We start from the raw sequence: 20,154 nt of genomic DNA, 5'->3' as shown, positions 1-20,154 counted from the left end.
AGCCACAGTCACTCCCTGTTTTCTCAGGAGATCGTCCAAGAATCACAGGCAGGTCTAACCCAGATTCCTATGGAGTCTCTGCTTTTCCTTGGGACCCAGTGCACATGAAAACCTGTTTGCACCATTCAAGATTGGAGTCTTCATTTCTCCCAGTCCTGGGGAGCTCCTGCACTCAAGCCCTGCTGACCTTCAACTCCAGATTTTCCAGGGGTTCCTCCTCCCAATGCCAGATCCTCAGGCCTAGGAACCTGATGTGGAGCTCAGAACTCTCACTCCTATGGGTGGCCCTGCGATATAGTTACTTTCCATTCTGTGGGCCATCCACCCCATGAGTGTGGGCTTGCTTATTATAGCATAATCGCTCCTCCTACCATCTTCTTTTTTTTTTTTTTCATTCCCCCAATACGTTTTTTTTTTTCTATTGTACAGCATGGTGACCCAGTTACACATGCATGTATACATTCTTTTTTCTCATATTATCATACTGTATTAGAAGTGACTAGGCATAGTTCCTGGTGCTACACAGCAGGATCTCATTGCTAATCCATTCCAAGGGCAGTAGTCTGCATGTGTTAACTCCAAGCTCCCAATCCATCCCACTCCATCCCCTTCCACCTTAGCAACCACAAGTCTATTCTCCAAGTCCATGATTTTCTTTTCTGTGGAAAGGTTCATTTGTGCTATATATTAGATTCCAGATATAAGTGATATCTTATGGTATTTGTCTTTCTCTTTCTTACTTACTTCACTCAGTATGAGGGTCTCTAGTTCCATCCATGTTGCTGCACATGGCATTATTTTGTTCTTTTTCGTGGCTGAGTAGTATTCCATTGTGTATATATACCACATCTTCCTAATTCAATCATCAGTCAATGGACATTTGGGTTGTTTCCATGTCTCGCCTGTTGTGAATAGTGTTGCAATGAACATGTGGGTGCATGTGTCTTTCTTAAGGAAAGTTTTGTCTGGATATATGCCCAAGAGTGGGATTGCTGGGTCATATCATAGTTCTATGTGTAGTTTTCTAAGGTACCTCCATACTGTTTTGCATAGTGGTTGTATCAATTTACATTCCCACCAACAGTGTATGAGGGCTCCCTTTTCTCCCTACCCTCTCCTGTGTTTGTTATTTGTGGACTTATTAATGATGGCCATTCTGACTGGTGTGAGGTGGTATGTCATGGTAGTTTAGATTTGCATTTCTCTAATAATCAGAGATGTTGACCATTTTTCAAGTGCTTGTTGGCCATCTGCATATCTTCCTTGGAGAAATGTCTATTCAGGTTTTTTGCCCATTTTTCAATTGGGTTGTTGACTTTTTTGCTGTTGAGTCGTATAAGTTGTTTGTATAGTTTATAGAGATTAAGCCCTTGTCCATTGCATCATTTGAAACTGTTTTCTCCCATTCTGTAAGCTGTCTTTTTGTTTTCTATGCTTTGCAAAAGCTTGTCATTTTGATTAGGTCCCATTGGCTTATTTTTGCTTTTATTTCTGTTGCTTTAGGAGACTGACCTGAGAAAACGTTTGTAAGGTTGATGTCAAAGAATGTTTTGCCTATGTTCTCTTCCAGGAGTTTGATGGTGTCTTGTCTTATATTTAAGTCTATCAGCCATTTTGAGTTTATTTTTGTGCATGGTGTGAGGGTGTGTTCTAGTTTCATTGATTTACATGCAGCTGTCCAGTTTTCCCAGCACTACTTTCTGAAAAGACTGTCTTTTTCCCATTTTATGTTCTTGCCTCCTTTGTCAAAGATTATTTGACCATAGGTGTGTGGGTTTATTTCTGGGTTCTATATTCTTTTCGTACGTCTGTTTTGGTACCGGTACAACACTGTCTTGGTTACTGTGGCTGTGTAATATTGCCCCTCCTACCAGCTTGATGTGGCCTCCTCTTTGTCTTCTGGAGTAGAATATCTTTTTTGATAGTTTGCTATCTGTTTCATTGAAAGTTGTTCAGAAGTTGGTTGTAATTTTGGTGCTTTTATGAAAGAAGGTAAGCTCCAGTGCTTCTACTTTACCATCTTAATCCCATCTCCATAGTTTAGTCTTTTTTATTGCTGGGCTGTTTCCCATTGTTCATACCAATGTGTTTTCCCATCATCTGTTGATAGACATTTGGGGTTTTCCTCATTGTAATTTTAACTTGCATTCCCCTAATGACTAATAATGTTGATTTTTTTTCATATGCTTTTTCACCATCCATATACCTTTGGTGAAGTGCCTACACCTTTTGTCTGTTAAAAAATTGTTTTCATTGTTAAAGTATTGTTGATTTAACAGTGTTGTTCCAATTTCTGCATATAGGAAAGTGATTCAGTTATACATATATACATTATTTTTTATTTTCTTTTCCATCATGGTCTATCCCTGGAGAGTGAATATAGTTCTCTGTGCTATTAACTAGGAACTTGTTGTTTATCTTTTCTAAATATAATAGTTTATATATATTAACCCCAAACTCCCAGTTCATCCCACTCCCTCCCCTATCTCCCTTGGCAACCACAAGTCCATTCTCTGTGTCTGTGAGTCTGTTTCTATTTCATAGATAGGTTCATTTGTGCCGTATTTTAGATTCCACATATAGGTGATATCATATGGTATTTGTCTTTCTCTTTCTGACTCACTTCACTTAGTATGATAATATCTATTTACATCTGTATTGCTGCAAATGGCATTATTTCATTCTTTTTGATAGTTGAATAGTATTCCATTGTGTATATGTACCACATCTTCTTAATCCATTCATCTGTCAATGGACATTTAGGTTGTTTCCGTCTCTTGGTTATTGTGAATAGTGCTGCTAAGAACATAGGGGTATGTGTATCTTTTTGAATTATAGTTTTTGCTGGATGTGGGGTTGCTGGATCATATGATAGTTCTCTTTTTAGTTTTCCTTTTTTCTTTTTTGCTTTTTAGGGCTGAATTCATGGCATATAGAAGTTCCCAGGCTAGGGGTCAAGTCAGAGCTGCAGCTGCCAGCCTACTCCACAGCCACAGCAATGCAGGATCTGAGCTGCTTTTGCAACCTACACCACAGCTCACAGCAACACTGGATCCCCAACCCACTGAGCAAGGCCAGGGATTGAACCCTCATCTCCTTGGATAGTAGTTGGATTTGTTTCCACTGAGCCACAACAGGAACTCCTTATTTTTAGTTTTCTGAGGAACCTCCATACTGTTTTCCATAGTGGTTGCAGTGGTTTACATTCCAACAGTATTGGAGGGTTCCCTTTTCTCCACATCCTCCAGCATTTGTTATTTGTAGACTTTTTTTTTTTTTTTTTTTTGGTCTCTTCCAGTGCTGCACGCATGGCACATGGAGGATCCCAGGGTAGGGGTCTAATCAGAGCTGTAGCTGCCAGCCTATGCCAGAGCCACAGCAACACAGGATCCAAGCCGTGTCTGCGACCTACACCACAGCTCACAGCAACACCGGATCCTTAACCCACCGAGCAAGGCCAGGGATCGAATCTGCAACCTCATGGTTCCTAGTCAGATTCCTTAACCACTGAGCCACGACGGGAACTCCATGTGTAGACTTTATAATGATGGCCATTCTGACCTGTGTGAGGTGGTACCTCATTGTAGTTTTAATTTGCATTTCTCTAATAATTTGTGATGTTGAGCCTCTTTTCATGTGCCTACTGGCCATCCATATGTCTTTTTTGGAGAAGTGCCTATTTAGGTCTTCTGCTCGTTTTTTGATTGGGTTGTTTGTCTTTTTGTTGTTGAGTTATATGCATTGTTTGTATATTTTGGAGATTAAGTCCTTGTTGGTTACTCATTTGCAACTATTTTCTCCCATTCCATAGGTTGTCTTTTCTTTTTTTTGTTGTTTACATTTTCTTTTGTTGTGCAAAATCTTGTAAGTTTGATTGGGTCCTATTTGTTTATTTCTGTTTTTATCTCTTATTGCTTTGGGATACTGACCAAATAAAATATTTGTTATGATTTATGTCAGAGAATGTTTTGCCTATGTTTTCCTCTAAGAGTTTCATGGTGTCATGTCTTATGTTTAAGTCTTTAAGCCATTTTTTTTTTTTTTGGTCTTTTTAGGGTCACGCCCGTGGCATATGAAAGTTCCCAGGCCAGGGGTCAGATTGGAGCTGCAGCAGCTGGCCTGTATCACAGCCACAGCAACACCAGATCCGAGCCACATCTGTGGCCTACACCATAGATTGCAGCAATGCCAGATCTTTAACCCACTAAGCAGGGCTGGGGGATCAAACCCCTATCCTCATGGATCCTAGTCAGATTTGTTACCACTGAGCCACAACAGGAACTCTGTCTTTAAGCCACTTTGAGTTTATTTTTGTGCATGGTGTATATGCAAGGCTGTATTCTAATTTCATTGATTTACATGCAACTGTCCAAATTTCCCAGCACTACTTGCTGAAGAGACCTTTTCCCATTTTATATTTTGCTTCCTTGATCTAAGATTAATTGACCATAGGTGTCTGGGTTTATTTCTGGGCTCTCTATTCTGTTCCATTTGTCTGTATGTCTGTCTTGGTGCCAGTACCACATTGTTTTGATTACTGTAGCTTTGTAATAATTGAAGTCTGGGAGAGTTGGTGCCTCCTGCTTTGTTTCTTTTCCTCAGGATTGTTTTGGCAGTTCTAGGTCTTTTATTGTTCCATATAAATTTTTGAATTATTTGTTCTGTTTCTAGAAAAATCTCATGGATAATTTGATAGGGATCACACTAAATCTGTAGATTGCTTTTGGCATTATTGCCGGTTTAACAATATTAATTCTTCCAATCCAGGAGGATGGGATATCTTTCCATTTCTTTGAATCATCTTCACTTTCCTTTATTAATGTTTTATAGTTCTCAGTGTATAAGTCCTACACTTCCTTGCTCTGGTTTATTCCTATATATTTTATTTTTTTGGTGCCAATTTAAAAGGTTTTTTTTTTTACATTCCTTTTTTAATACTTCTTTGTTAGTATGCAGAAATGCAACCAATTTCTGAATGTTAATCTTGTATCCTGCTGCTTTGCTGAATTCCTTTATCAGATCTAGTAGTTTTTGTGTGGAGTCTTTAGTGTTCTCTATATATAGTATCTTTTCATCTGTGTATAATGCCTTTTGTCCATTTTCTATTGTTTTTGTTTTATTTTCTTTCTCTTCAGTTTTCAGAGTTATGTATTCTGAATGTAAGTCCTTTATCAGATAGCTAACTTACAAATATTTTCTCCCTGTCTATGACTTATCTTTTCATTCTCTTAACAGTCTTTTAAAGAGCAGAAGTTGTTAATTTTAAGTCCAGTTTATCCATTTTGATTATTTTATGTATCTTGCTTTTGATGTTGTGTCCAAGAAACTCTTGCAAAGACTCCTTTCTCTTCTATTTTCTTTTAGAAAATTTAGTTTTTAATGTGTATGAGTTTTTTTGTTTGTTTGTTTGGACCACACCCACTGCATATGGAGGCTCCCTGGGCTAGGGGTCAAATCGGAGCTGCAGCTGCCAGCCTGCACCACAGCCACAGCAATGTGGGATCCAAGCCATGTCTGTGACCTACACCGCAGCTCACAGTGCCGGATCTTTGACCCACTGAGCGAGGTCAGGGATAGAACCCTCATCCTCATGGATACTAGTCAGGTTCATCACCACTGAGCTACAATGGGAACTCCTATTTTTTAGGTTTATGATCATTTTGAATTGATTTTTGTATGTGGTATGAGGTATAGGTCAAATTGTACTTTTTTGGATGTGGATATTCTTTTGATCCAGCATTTTGTTTCTTTTATGTGATTTTTAAAAATATTTTATTACTATTATCCTTACCTCTTCAAGCATATTTATAAAGAATATTTATTTATTTATTTATTTGCTTTTTAGGGCTGCACCCGCAGCATATGGAAGTTCCCAGGCTACGGGCTGAATCAGAGCCGAAGCAACACCAGATCCGAGCCGGGTCTGCAACCTACACCACAGCTCACAGCAACACCAGATCCTTAACCTACTGAGTGAGGCCAGTGATCGAACCTGCGTCCTCATGGATACTAGTCAGATTCGTTTCCACTGAGCCACGACACACTCCATGTTTTTTTCTTTTTTAATCTTTAAATTATATTGATACTAAATTTTTTATTGAGAAAATTCACATAACAAAATTAAGCATTTGAGCCATTTAGAAATAGGTACAGTTCAGTGGATTTTATTATGTTCAAATATTGTGCAATCATCACCACTATCTAATTCCAGAATATTTTCATCTCATATATATTTTTAACCGTTGGGCTTTTATTCCTGGGATTAAGTCAACCTGGCCATGGTATATATTCTTTTTTCAACATGTTACTGGATTTGCACAAAACAATTCTTCGTAGGAGTTTTCACTGTAATGAATCTTTGACCCTGTTTTGTTGTTTCTTTTCACAGCATCTTTGGAAGCTGATGGTAGAAGAATCAGATTTACTGGGTCAGCTGAAGGTAATAGATTAGCTGTTCTTTTAACTCTTAAAATGTTACTGGTGGATAATGACTTCTTTCTCTAGCCTTTTCTGAGAGCATGGTTGCCTGTCCACAGACTTGCAGAGTAGCTCCATGTGTCCTCATCCAAGTGGGCAAACTCCACCTAATAATACAAATTTACTGTTGTACAAAGCTTTGGGTGTGTACCTTCTTCTGGCATTGCTTTTTCATTGAATAAATGATATCAAAGACACAGCAGTCATCCTGACATTAGTAAGTGTGCCCCTTTGAAACTCCCAAAGCCTGTGTCCTTTTGTACGTTGGGCTGAAGCTGATGAAACTGGAAATTATATGCATAATTCTCTTAGGATAGTGAGGAGCTCCTGGCGCTGCTGGATTACTGAATTGTACATTGAAATTCTTCCTGCAGATCATTAAGGACTTTTACCTTCTGGGACGCGGAGAACTGTTTCAGGCCTTCATTGATACAGCTCAACACATGTTAAAAACACCACCCACTGCAGTAACTGAACATGGTAATTACCCTGGGGCCCGAGAATTACCAGCTAACTGAGGTTTGTCAGATGTTTCTTGGCTGCTGCCAAACCATTTAGGCCTGTTCCACATAAGATCAGCCTGGGGAGTTACAGAGATGTTTGGAGAGATGGAAGGCTGCTCAGGTAGGCTCACACTGTTGTCACTGGGAGCAGCCTCAACTCCAAGTCTTCCAGGAAAGGTCCCAAACTGAAGCTGCTCCCAGTGACAACAGTGTGAGCCTACCTGAGCAGCCTTCCATCGGGGAGTTTCTGTTGTGGTGCAGCAGAAACAAACCCAACTAGTATCCATGAGGACACACGTTCTATTCCTGGCCTCACTCAGTGGGTTAAGGATCCGGCACTGCCGTGAGCTGTGGTGTAGGTCTCAGACACAGCTCGGGTCTGGCACTGCTGTGGCTGTGATGTAGGCCAGTGGCTACAGCTCCGAATCCACCCCTAGCCCGGGAACTTCCATATGCCATGGGCATGACCCTGAAAAAAAAGAAAAAAGATTGATTTTCATGACTGAAAAGGTTAGAGGTATGATGGCTCTAGGCAGTTTGCTCCAGTGGATCACATGATGCCTTCAGGACTTGGTGTCACTCCATCTTTCACCTTTGCCTCTTCTTCTGAGGCAGGCCTGCTCTGTATGGTAGCAAAGGTGGCCTCCAGCCAAGTTGACATCCTACTGTGTCCCTGTTTGTCTTGGGGGTGGAAAAAAAAGAGCTGTCATCTTTTAGAATCTGAGTAGAGCCTCTGGATTGGCCTGGCTTAGGTTATGTTCATATCCCTAAACAACATCGTGTAATAAGGTAAATGGTTCCTGGGTCACTTGCCTACGGCAAGGGTCAGGTATCGTCCATCTCACTGAAACTACAGAGTGTTCTGGGCAGGGTGGTTATCCAAGGAAAATCCAGGTGCCATTATCAGCAGCAGGAGGAGGGACACATGCTTCCGCTTCCTGCTGAGAGCGAGAGGCAGCTGGCGGACAGGGGAGCCCAGGGCCTGGATTTGTGCACAGCCAAGCCTTCTTGTCAGCCCATGGGTTTTTCTTGCAGATGTGAACGTGGCCTTCCAGCAGTCGGCACATAAGGTGCTGCTCGACGATGACAACCTCCTCCCTCTGTTGCACCTGACAATCGAGTATCACGGAAAGGAGCATAAAGGTTTGCCGCTTTTTTGCATCTTTCCACTCCTACTGGGCATCATCTCTTCTCCTATCTCTGCTTCCATCCACCTCCACAGAAACCCTGTGATTTTGGACCTTAAACATCATGTAGTCTGGTGCCCTAAGGTCACACAAAAGGAAGGGGAGTGCAGAGAGGCTGAAAGGGCCAGGCCGTGGTTTTGGTTTTGGTTTTTGTGATGCTGCTGGAATGGTGTCTGTTTATAGGCATGAGTCTTTAAGGCTGAAAAATGAACCTCTCGGAGATTTCCTAAAAGGACCCCTCACTGGGGTCTCTCATCCCTTTTGGGTCCCCTTTGTGCTTCTGACACTCATTTCATGAATGTTCCTCACCCTGTTGAGGCTGTGGTTCTAGATGAGCAAAGTCATCTTCTCTCTTCCTAACAGATGCTACTCAGGCAAGAGAAGGGCCCTCTCGGGAAACTTCGCCCCGGGAAGCCCCTGCCTCCGGCTGGGCAGCCCTGGGTCTTTCCTACAAAGTGCAGTGGCCACTACACATTCTCTTCACTCCCGCTGTCCTGGAGAAGTAAGTATTCCTGAGTTTCTCACAGGTAATTATCACCCACCTTGCTTCCAAAGGAAGAAATAATCAGGAAGAGAACTGAATGGCCACGCAACTGCTTAAGTCAGAGGCTGCAAACTCAAATGCTTTGGGGAGTCAGACAGATAACATTATTAAGTCAAGCTGCAGGTATGAGACAGTAAGGAGTGGTGGGTGCCAGAGTGGATGGGTGGGTCACACCCTTAAAACCATGAGTCTTTTTAATTTTTTTTAATGATTTTTATTTTTTCCATTATAGCTGGTTTACAATGTTCTGTCAATTTTCTACTGTAAAGCAAGGTGACCCAGTGACACATACATGTATACATTCTTTTTTCTCACATTATCATGCTCCATAAGTCACTAGATACAGTTCCCGGTGGTTCACAGCGGGAACTCTTGCTTATCCATTCCAAAGGCAATAGTTTGCATCTATTAACCCCAAATTCCCAGTTCATCTCACTCCCTCCCCCTCCCCCTTGGCAACCACCAATCTGTTCTCCATGTTCATGATTTTCTTTTCTGTGGAAAGGTTCATTTGTGCCGTATATTAGATTCCAGATCTAAGTGATATCATATAACATGTCTTTCTCTTTCTGACTTATTTCACTGTGTATGAGAGTCTCTTATTCCATCCATGTTGCTGCAAATGGCATTATGGCGTTCTTTTTTATCCATGAGTCTTTTTAAAAATCACAATGTGGAGTTCCCGTCATGGCGCAGTGGTTAATGAATCCGACTAGGAACCATGAGGTTGTGGGTTCGGTCCCTGGCCTTGCTCAGTGGGTTAACGATCTGGCGTTGCCGTGAGCTGTGGTGTAGGTTGCAGATGCGGCTCGGATCCCGCGTTGCTGTGGCTCTGGCGTAGGCCAGCGGCTACAGCTCCAATTGGACCCCTAGCTTGGGAACCTCCATATGCTGCGGAAGCGGCCCAAAGAAATAGCAAAAAGACAAAAAAAAAAAAAATCACAACATAAGGAGCAGTTTACTCAGGTTATGGCCTCTTTTCATCCTCCCTGTTCCTGCTAACAACCCTCTACTTTTCAGGGATGGAGAAGCTTAGGGTGTGAGAGACTAGACAGAAAGTGGGAAAGACAAAGCTGGCTCAGGAATTGAGCCCACAGCCTAAGGTGCAGGGACTTTGTCCAAAGAGCTTCCAGAAAGAGCTTCCAGTCCACTGTCCTTCTCGCTATATATGCTCTTAACACCCTTGAAGAAAGCAAGCTCAGAAGTATTAAACATCTTATTATGAAAACTTCTAAATATAAACAAAAGTATGGCCTATATCCCACTCCCATGGATGCATTATCCTTCTTCATAGCCAGCAACATCATGCTGCTTGTTTCATCTTTTTTGTGGCTAGAGCATTATAGAGCAAATCCAGACATTGTCATTTCACTCCATTATGCACATCAAAAAAGGCATATATTTAACATAAGTACAGTGCCATTATCACACCCAGTAAAATTAACAATAATTCCTTATTTATCTGATGATATCCAGTCCACATTGAAATTTCCCCACTTAGCTAAAAAACTGCATTTTATTGGTTGGGTTTGTTCAAATGAGAATCCAAACAAAGTGTAAAATTTTCAATATGTTGTTCCATTAGAAATAGATCATTTTTTAAACCAGATGGAATCAGATTATCTTCTGCAAGCCTGCCTAAGTAGAGGTAAATACACCCAGTTCTACCAGAAACCAGCTGTTCTTCCCAAGCATCTTCTCAGTAGAAGGTTCAACATCAGGCAGCTACCTAAGAGCTCACTGAGGGGAGCCCTTGATTTTTTTTAATTGAAGTATAGTTGGTTTATAGTAATGTTAGTTTCTGGTGTACAACAGTGATTTAGTTATACAGATTCATACATACATATATATGTATATATCTTTTTCAGATTCTTTTCTATTGTATGTTATTACAAGGTATTGACTATAGTTCCCTGTGCTGTACAGTTGGCTCTTGTTTATCTTTTTTTTTTTTTTTTGATCGGCATTTGATGGGATGGTTTTTTTTAAGATTTTAAAAATATAAAATTATTTTTCTCATATTATCTATTTTGTATATAGGAGCGTGTATCTGTTAATCCCAAATTCCTAATTCATCTCTCCTCCCACCCCCCACCACTGCAGAAGCCCTCAATTTTATCTCATCTTCTCTGGGCTTCAGGGAGGTATATAGAATAACCAAAATTCCTTAGCTCCCAATACATTCTTATTGTTCTATGTGAGATCTTCCTTCCTTCTTACACACACACACACACCATAAAACCACCTCTAGAACAAACTCTACAACACTGACAATAATGTCCATCTATTTGTGATCCTTCCCAACTCTACCCTCCTGCCTCCCCCAACCCAAATATCGCGATCCTAAATCCCATGTTTTCTATACTTTTTATATAGTGTTCTATATATGTTCCCCCAAAGTATGTTTACTATTTAGTTGTTTTTAGCATTATAAAAAATAGTATCAGGCTATATATAATATTTTCAGATTTCCCTTTTTTAATCAAAATACTGCTAAGAGTCACTTTGTTATGTTGGGACAGCTGAAGTCCATTCACTTTGATGGCTGTGTAATGTTCTATCATATTATTAAACCAGTTTATCTGTTCACATCTCTAGCCATTCTTATGTATTTCCTTCCTTTTAGGGGAGAGTTGGGTGGCACGGAGCCCTTGAGTCTGTCGTGCGGGTGAGGGTAGGGGGTGAAGTTTTATCTTGAGTAGCCTGCTGTTCTGTCCTAGGTACAATGTTGTTTTCAAGTACTTACTGAGTGTGCGCCGGGTACAAGCTGAGCTGCAGCACTGCTGGGCCCTACAGATGCAGCGCAAGCACCTCAAGTCCAACCAGACCGACGCAGTCAAATGGCGTCTAAGAAATCACATGGCATTCTTGGTGGACAACCTTCAGTACTACCTCCAGGTATGTCCAGGGATGAGTAGAAGGAAAGGAAGGCTAGCAGGAGCTATTGAAGAGGAATCTTGGATTTGGCGAAAAACTAGGGTTTGAGAAAATTCATGAGCTCTATCACTAGGCATGTGTCTTGAGGGGCATTTTAGAGGGAAGTGGAAATAAATGAGGGAGAATGAGGAGTTAGGATCCTTATCAGCAATGCAATATTTAATTATTGTTGACCCTTATTTTTATAGTTTACTCTAACTTCTGAAATTCCATAGGACTTAGCCAAGTCAGTCAATGGAGAGGATGTGGCATGAGAGGAATGGGGTGGGGTGGGGTGGGGTGGGGTGGGGTGGGAGCGGGAGGGAATTTGCCAAGACTTAGGCAAATAACTTTCTACTAGGCAGGCAACATAAGGGTATCAATTCAGTGGGTTTTTGTTTTTTTTTTTTTTTTTTTTTTTTTTGTCTGCAGCATGTGGAAGTTCCTGGGCCAGGGACTGAATCAGAGTCACAGCAGTGACAATGCCAGGTCCTTAATCCACTGAGCCACCAGGGAACTCCTGTTCAGTGGTTTGGATGAGAGGAAGATGAGTGGGGGTAAAGAACTGCATCCTCTCAGGCATCTTAGTGTCCTTGAGTGCTCAGAGTATGCAAGGTACTAAAACTCCTTGTGTAACTGTCTGCCAGGTAGATGTGTTGGAGTCTCAGTTCTCACAGCTGCTTCATCAGATCAATTCTACCCGAGACTTTGAAAGCATCCGACTGGCCCATGACCACTTCCTGAGCAATTTGCTGGCTCAGTCCTTTATCTTGTTGAAACCTGTAAGTAGACCTGTTTGGTTTCCTCAGACTGCTTCTATCCTGACTATTCCTAGGCACCTTGAGTTGCCAGGATATGGAACTATCATTAAGCAGCTGGTGAATCTCTATTATTAATAAACATTTTTAACAACTTACAAAGCAAAACTAAATGGGAATATTAAAAAGAAACTTGAATGTCTTTGAATTTCTGAAATATATCACATGATGTGGTGAGCAGCTATAGAGCAAAGAATATATGCTTCACCCTCAGAAGAAAGGATTTCAAGAAATTTTTTAAAAGCCCTTCTGACACCACAGAAAGACTAATGAAAAGCATGTAGAACTTACTTTCCTAGAAATCTCTTGGATCAGGCTCAATCAGTTATTTGTTTGGAAGTTGTTTTCATAGACAGTTGAAGTGGTGTCTCCATGTGTACCTGTGTATGTATGCATACTGTGTTGTGTACACCTCTGTGTATGTACTCATACCATGTCTCCTTCAGAGAAGATTTTCTCATCCTTGGCTCCACATGGGAAACCTCTGGGAACTTTAAAAAAAAAATCTAGGACCCAGAGCACTTAGATTAAAATCCCCAAGGTTGAACCCAGGCACCAAAATCTTTTAAAGCTCATGAGCTGATTCTGGTTCTGGTTCTAGGGTAAAAAGCATAAAGGTTAAAATGACCCCTTGTCATTTCTAATAGAACAATCATGCTTTATCTCTGATGAGAGCCAACTGTCATTCCTCAGTTATGCCACAATCTTTTGTTCTGGTACTTGGTGCTGTGATTTTTATGGAAGAGTGAGGTCTTTAGATGCCACTCCAGAGTTCTTTGAATTGAAATCAATCAAGAACCACTGTGACAGGTAGACTGTCCTTGTATGGTATGAGTGCATCCCTAGGGAAAAGCAGCATATTAGAGCAGGTGATCATCATTAAATATTTATTGAGTGCTTACTGTATGCAAGGCACTGGGGATACAAAGAGGTATAAGTCATGGCTCTGCCCTTAAGGAGCTCACAATCTAGTTGGAGAAACAGGACATACATACATCACAGATCAGTAACAACACAGGCGGCCTCAACAGTACAGATACTACAGAGGGGAGGGAAGCAAAGGGTCTCTAGGGGCTGTGGTGGGGCAGGGGGTGCACCAGCGAGAGTGGGACTCCAACTGGTATTGAGGAGAGTGTCCCAGGCGCAGGGGACGACACAGAAAGCAGAGCTCAAGGTGGGAGCACAGTCGGTGGGTTTGAGAGACAAGGACTAGTTTAATGTGCCTCAAGCGGAGGTTTCGTGCAGGCTGACCAAGAGGACGGCAGTGTCTTTGCCCAAAAGGGAAGTTTTACACACGTTGCATTTTGAGGGGCCGGCAGAACTTGCACTTTTTTTTGCGGAGGTCAGATGTAGAGGAGGGGAAGAGGGTAGCTCTTATTTTCCCAAATCTATAATTTCACAGGTCTATCTATTCCTTTTTCCTCCTAATGTCACCTGTTTCCTGTATAGGTGTTTCACTGCCTGAATGAAATCTTAGACCTCTGTCACAGCTTTTGCTCACTGGTCAGTCAGAACCTGGGCCCCCTGGATGAACGTGGGGCTGCCCAGCTGAGCATCCTGGTGAAGGTGAGTGGGCCTGGTCCTTGGAAGGATGGAGGTGGTTTTGCTGATGGGGCATCATGATCTATTCCTCTGAGTCAATTTAAGCATTTCCCCAATACAGACACACAGAAATAACAAGATACAAAGATTTTTAAAAAATGTTGGTATCAGTTTTTGAAGCAGATAATTATGTGCTGCCTCAGCGATCAAATATTGTTCAGTCCTGAACAGTTTATTCAGCCCACCAAACATGCACTGGCTTTGTTCTTACTTTTTAACATCCAACCGCCTTACTTCCTTGAACTAACCTGTTTCACTGCGATAATTCTCTGCCTGTAACAAAAGCACAGCCCCAGTACACAGCAGCATCTATCAATCTGAAGCTGGCTGCTAAATTCCTACTGAGAATGAGAGTATTTTCACAGCAAGTCATGCAGTCTATGCACAAAGAAGTCATTTTAGGAGCTAAAAGAAATGGGATGTGGGAAGGCCAGTTGGTGCTGCAGAATTTTCAGCAAGATTTTTCCAAGGAATACCCCCTGCCCCCTCACTCCACCTGGACAGCTGGTGCGTGTAGGAGGAATGACAGCTTGAGTCCTTCTCTCTGCAGGGTTTTAGCCGCCAGTCTTCACTCCTATTCAAGATTCTCTCCAGTGTTCGGAATCATCAGATCAACTCTGATTTGGCCCAGCTACTCTTACGGCTAGATTATAACAAATACTACACCCAGGCTGGTGGCACTCTGGGCAGGTAGGAACAAGCACCTTGGGGCTTAGTAGACTCTGTGTGGCTTTTTTAATGAGCGGTGGAATTCCAGAGCTGGAACTTCAGCCATCATTTAGTCGAAATACCCTCGTTTTATAAACAAGGAAAGTAAGGCTCAGAGAGAAGAGGGGCTGTGTTTGATCATCAGTGAAGATGACTGTCCAGTAAAAATCATCATCATAGTAAATTACTAACACTCCTAAGGCCGAGATGGATTTTAAGTTCTTGGCTAGGTAGTGCATTGCTGTGCTGGAAGGCAGCATGGCTTGAATCCCAGTTCTGACACAAACCAGCTGCCCAGCCTTGGGGGCCTCCCTGCCCTGACTCTTGCCTCACTGATCCCCAGCTTTTGCACTGAAAGGATACCCTTTCTAACTCTCAACTGTTTTTTTAATCTAACGGCGAGATTCAGTGGTAGTGGCTTCTCTGAGGTCTGTCTCACTCAAAAGCACTTAATATTATTCTCCTTTCTCTCTCTGATATGTTGAGCAGATTTCTCCTAAGTAAATTTAGCAAACAGTTTTAAGATGACATTATCTAGATCACAAGTTGTTGCCCTGGCTCATTATTTCTCTGAAGAAAATCTTAGGGAAGCATATTATCAAGTGGCCTTTTTTCTTTTGTAGTTTCGGGATGTGAGAATTTTGGTCCACAGACAGAAGTCAGTCAGTCTCACCGTGCTATAGCTGTAACTGAGGATTCAAAACATCCCGTCCTCTGGCCAGGCCCATACATCTGCAGCCTCCCGCAACAGCTCTACCTTTTCTCCTAGAAGCAGTTTTTGAACATCCATGGATACAAATGCTTCCCCTTGTTCCCAGGTAGAAGGGGCATGGGCCCCACCTCAGAGCCATTCTTAACTCACCACCAAGGAGGACTTGTGGCATCAGCTCTCCTTCTGCTGACCACACAAGATTTGATACACTGAGAACATTCATTGGATTCGTTTACTGAGCACCTGCTTGTGTGCTTAGGTACTGTTCAAGCTTCGAGAGACACGGCAGTAAGTTATATAATCAGAAAGTTAAATGGCTCATGTGAAAAAGGAATTATATTCAAAAATAGGTCAAATGCTGGATGTGACCACTCGGCAAGAAAGGCACCAGGTAAGACAGTCTTCTACACACCCCACAGAGCCCCTTTTCCTCCTTCAGAAATTGAAAGTGAGTTTCCTATCCCAAAGGATCTTCAAAACTGTGTCTGAATAGTTTTACCAGTAACTTCCAATTATTTCAGACTGGTAAGGGGGTAATTCTAGCTACAATGAGGTATTTAAAGCTTAAAAAAAAACTCTTTAAGAAAAAAAATTGTTAGATTTCAAATACCTAAAGATGAAGGTCTAATTATCCATCTAATTTGGCCCTGATCTCTCCATTTTCTACCACACACTGTACCCCTTCATTACCTGTAACTAACTGTCAGCTAACGATGACCCTCTCACTGCTGCCTCTGGAGCAGAGGTTGGCAAACTACGACCAACCCCCTGTCTTTGTAAATAAAGTTTTACTGGGACACAGCCCACACTTCCTTGCTTACCTGTGGTCTGTAGTTGCTCTCGTGCCATCATGGCAAAGGTGAGTAGTCATGACACACCAAGTGGCCCACAAAGTCTAACGCATTTACTGTTTGGTAGAAAAAAAAAATTTTAAGCCCCGCTTTAGAGCATGAGAGGATAGCAACACGAATGATGCTAGGAGTATGGAAGGAACAGCTTTCAGCAGCAGTGACAGGAATAAAATTTTGACCTTCTGGCTACAGCTGCTAACATTTCGATGGGTTTTTACTGTTTCTCACATTGATCCTAGCAGAAGTTTACACTCACCAGCCATGCACAACAATTGGTCCTTTTCCCTTTTAGCTCTGAGAGCACAGTATCCACAGGTCAGCTGTTAGCTCAATTCTAAAGAGAGATTTCTCTTTCTAATTGCCAGAAAACTAAGAGCTGTGCCTAATTCCACTCAACTTTTGGCACAACTATTAATCTGGGCCCATTATAAAATCATGTTTTTGGAAGTACTGAATTTTAGACAGCCCAGGTTATGACTTTTGACAACGATACCACAGAAAAACTGTAAAATTCACTCCTTGTTATTTTCCTTGGCTAGCTGTCCTTCTACAAGTGAACAAGCCTGTTGAAAATGGCAGAGAAGGTACTATGTTTATCTATTCTGAGATTAAGCTCAAAGAATTAGATGAAGAAATCCCAGTTACTACAACCAAAGAGAGTCAACATTTATTTTATCATAAAAGTCCAGCAAATAAAACTATATACAAGATCCATGCAAGGAATCCAGTTACACACAAGACACATTTAAAACCTGATTAAAACACAGTTTCTACAACAGAAGGGAATAAAACCGGTAAGACCAAGTATCCTTAGTGAGAAACATAATCATGTTTATATTTTGGATGCTGCTTGAATCCAATTCTCTCCCCAACAATGAGGCACTGGATCACCCACTCTTGTGACACCACTGGCAGCTGCAATGCTTCAGCACACTTCAGCACCGAGGCTGGGCACGAGGGGTCCGTCACCACCACGTCAAATACCCCTAAAGCAATATCTGCAGGAAGCAGGGGAAGGTGAACGAGGAAAGGAGACTCAATTTAGCCCTCCATGAAAAAGACAGATGAGCCTTCTAACCAGCATCTCCCACTATGCCCAAACTAATGCCCTTAATGTGGAACACTGCTCCACTGAGCACAACCAAAAGTGAAAAGTTATCATCACTATATGCTGACCTTGTGTTTAGCAATATATACCACTGGACAACCAGGAGAAGCATAAATAACCCAGTGTTCACTCATGCTAGCTCACCTCTTGAAGGTGGTACTTTTCTTCTCTTAGAAACATAAAGGAGGTCAGCCTATCAGGACTGAGACTTTAGACCACACGGCCTAACAGCTCTGGGCCCCGGGCATCCTTGGAACAATAACCACAGACACACTTGCCAGGTACCTTTGTTATGGGCACTTGAATGGTGCTGCTTCACAGAGGCTGCCCCTCCAGTCATGAGAATCTCAGACCAGAGCTCCAGGAAGTTCTGCTGTTGGTCTGATACCAAGAGTACCTTCAGATTCTGGAAAGGGTTTTCACGGGGTTGCCTACGAAGAAGTCACACAGCATGACAGGTAACATTCAACAAGAGCCTTTGCAGGGGACTCAATGCTAAACGTTTTTAAAAGCCCTGCATTAGGGCATCACCTCCCCCTTGCCTCTATGAATTATGTGTATTTTCTGGGGTTCTTACCTAAATCCACCCCTTCTGATTTCCATGTTTGTCCAAATCATGCTCCTAAGCCTGTGTTTTTAATTGTCTTCCCTAAAATTTATTAATCCCCTAATCTGATAAGTTGAGAATACTGAACCTACATGAAAATCTCACAAATTTTCAACACGTCCCTGACTAGTGTACTCTAGGAAAATAAACTAGATAAAACTGCTAAAATAATCTCAAAGCCACTCAAATTCTCTAATTTATCCTATGATCATTCCAGTTTCTAGAAATACTTACTTTCTCACTTAGATTGTCTGGAAGCCTGCTTTCTGTCTGCTGTTCCAGATGGGCTCTCAACTACTCACCAATCTAGAACTCTCTGCTCCTCAAGGCTGTACCCAGCTGGCAGCAGATAATTACGGTAATTCTGGAGCTGGTTGGCATGGCAACTGTCATGGACCCAGACATGAGACACACAAGGAATCCCGCTGGCAAGGCACAGGAAGTACTTCCGGGTTCGACAATGCTGATCCGCAATTAGGAGACACTGGTAGGCTGTGTTACACTTGAAAGAACAGAAGCAATGGGTCTGGTGACTTCTATGGAAAGCCCCTGAATAGCAGCCTCAATGAGTCATAGAAAAGAGAGCTGAACACTTTTTTTTTTTTTTTTTTTTTTGGTCTTTTTAGGGCAGCATATGGAGGTTCCCAGGCTAAGGGTCTAATCGGAGCTACAGCTGCCAGCCTATGCCACAGCCACAGCAACACCAGATCCCAGTTGTGTATGCAACCTACACCACAGCTCAAGACATTGCCGGATCCTTAACCCACTGAGCAAGGCCAAGGATCAAACCCACAACCTCATGGTTCCTAGTTGGAGTCGTTTCTGCTGTGCCATAACAGGAACTTCATGAGCTGAACACTTCTGAGTACTACACAAATGTGTCTAAGCCTCTCCTTCTGCCCAAGGCCTCTTTTCTCACTGAAAGGCCCAAGCTTCCCTAGATAAACTCCCTGCCTTGCGTGCAGCTTTCTGGGGGCCTAAATCCTCAATAGTCTTTCAGGCTAAGAATCGGCAACTGTAATAGGGATTTCTATTAAACACCAATTTTAAAATGCTTTTGTCTCAGCAACAGAACCACAGCTATTAAATTAACCCAAGGTTCTAACTCCTCTTCCTTGTACACAGTAAAAATTCAGTTTCATGCAACAATATTTTGGCAGTCTCCCAGTTCCTAAAATCTCTAGCAACTGTACCCAACCTCCCCAGCCCCTATCAGAGTTCTTCTCATCACTGCCCCTCTGGGGAGCTGCACAAAGAAACTCCTCACCTGGGCTTCATTGAAGTCTTCAAGAATATAGCCAGCTCCTGCTCGAAGCTGGGACTCTGTGTACTGCTTGTTGAAAGGAGGAATTTCTAAAAATTCTATAAAAAAAAAAAAAAAAAAAGATAACCAAGATAACAATTACTACTAGTTTGTTTTCTATTTGCTACCTTATGCCTGTTTCTTACTGCCCCCTTTTCTACTTCCCAGCTACCTCCACAGCACTCTATTCCAGAGAGAGGTAAAGGGCTCCCCACAGGTCATAAAGATCTCTATCTTGTGGCCTATAAAATGCTGCCAAAGGAAGGGACAGAAGCAGGAGGGTTGAAAGGATGCAGAATGGAGGCAGGTCCTAGACCTGAAACATCAAAGGTTTCTACACTAAGAATGCATCACGGGACTGGGCACAGGGATGGACACACACCCGCTTCCCACAATCTGAGCAACCCTTACCATCAGGAAGTTCTTCCTTAGGTCTACTCTAAATCTCTCCTGCAAACTAAGCCTATTTTCTCCAATTCTGCCTTTTGTGGAGATGAAGAATGGCTGATTTGCACTTTTTCTAACAAAGCCTTCACCAGCATTTTTACCCCCTATACATTCAAACTCATGAATCAAAATGCTCAAAGAAAATGGGGTTTCTGTAATTTAACTGATTAAGTGAAAGTTAGTTAGCCAGAAAATCCTGATACAACCTTTTATTGAAAACTATCTACCTTTGATGATCTCGAAGTACCTCAGGACACTGAACATCAATGACTGCTCTACAGTCTTGAGGGTGAAGTAGAAGTTATGAGAGATGAGGCTGAAGCTGTAATGACCCTAGGAAATTAGAAATTGCTTCTTTTGACCAATATCTA

General features: G+C 42.0%; 2 protein-coding genes across 18 annotated transcripts in view; one reads left to right on the top strand and one right to left on the bottom strand.

Moving 5' to 3' along the window:
* The window catches only part of TUBGCP4 (tubulin gamma complex component 4), a 54,620-nt gene extending 38,345 nt beyond the window's left edge, over positions 1-16,275 (top strand). For 3 of the 7 annotated variants that reach the window (XM_084972432.1, XM_021096979.2, XM_084972440.1), the window contains 9 exons: positions 6,389-6,439; positions 6,852-6,957; positions 8,016-8,123; positions 8,531-8,669; positions 11,432-11,609; positions 12,275-12,409; positions 13,895-14,011; positions 14,598-14,737; positions 15,379-16,275. In XM_084972432.1, the coding sequence (XP_084828558.1) occupies positions 6,389-6,439; positions 6,852-6,957; positions 8,016-8,123; positions 8,531-8,669; positions 11,432-11,609; positions 12,275-12,409; positions 13,895-14,011; positions 14,598-14,737; positions 15,379-15,391 (987 nt within the window). In that variant the 3' untranslated portion in view covers positions 15,392-16,275. Of the gene's footprint in view, positions 1-6,388; positions 6,440-6,851; positions 6,958-8,015; positions 8,124-8,530; positions 8,670-11,431; positions 11,610-12,274; positions 12,410-13,894; positions 14,012-14,597; positions 15,298-15,378 lie in introns of those variants that run through there. The other 4 variants (XM_084972437.1, XM_001926011.8, XM_084972443.1 and 1 more) reach the window with 2 other exon arrangements.
* A 684-nt stretch (positions 16,276-16,959) lies between these two features.
* Positions 16,960-20,154, bottom strand: part of TP53BP1 (tumor protein p53 binding protein 1) — a 70,210-nt gene continuing 67,015 nt past the window's right edge. For all 11 annotated transcript variants that reach the window (XR_014812385.1, XR_014812386.1, XR_014812396.1 and 8 more), the window contains 4 exons: positions 19,301-19,395; positions 18,336-18,535; positions 17,712-17,857; positions 16,960-17,316 (listed from right to left, as the gene is read on the bottom strand). Coding sequence is in view for 5 of the 11 variants with exons in the window: in XM_021096915.2 (XP_020952574.1) it covers positions 17,129-17,316; positions 17,712-17,857; positions 18,336-18,535; positions 19,301-19,395 (629 nt within the window). In the remaining 6 variants the exon portion in view is untranslated. The remainder of the gene's footprint in view (positions 17,317-17,711; positions 17,858-18,335; positions 18,536-19,300; positions 19,396-20,154) is intronic.

The sequence above is a fragment of the Sus scrofa genome, chromosome 1 (assembly GCF_054392235.1).
Source record: "Sus scrofa isolate SSC_HxYL_T2T_F1_AM1 chromosome 1, Sscrofa_HxYL_maternal_Yorkshire_Landrace_v2.0, whole genome shotgun sequence".
Classification (NCBI taxonomy): domain Eukaryota; kingdom Metazoa; phylum Chordata; class Mammalia; order Artiodactyla; family Suidae; genus Sus; species Sus scrofa.
Note: the sequence above shows the minus strand (reverse complement) of the source record. Positions and strands in the feature narration are given on the sequence as shown.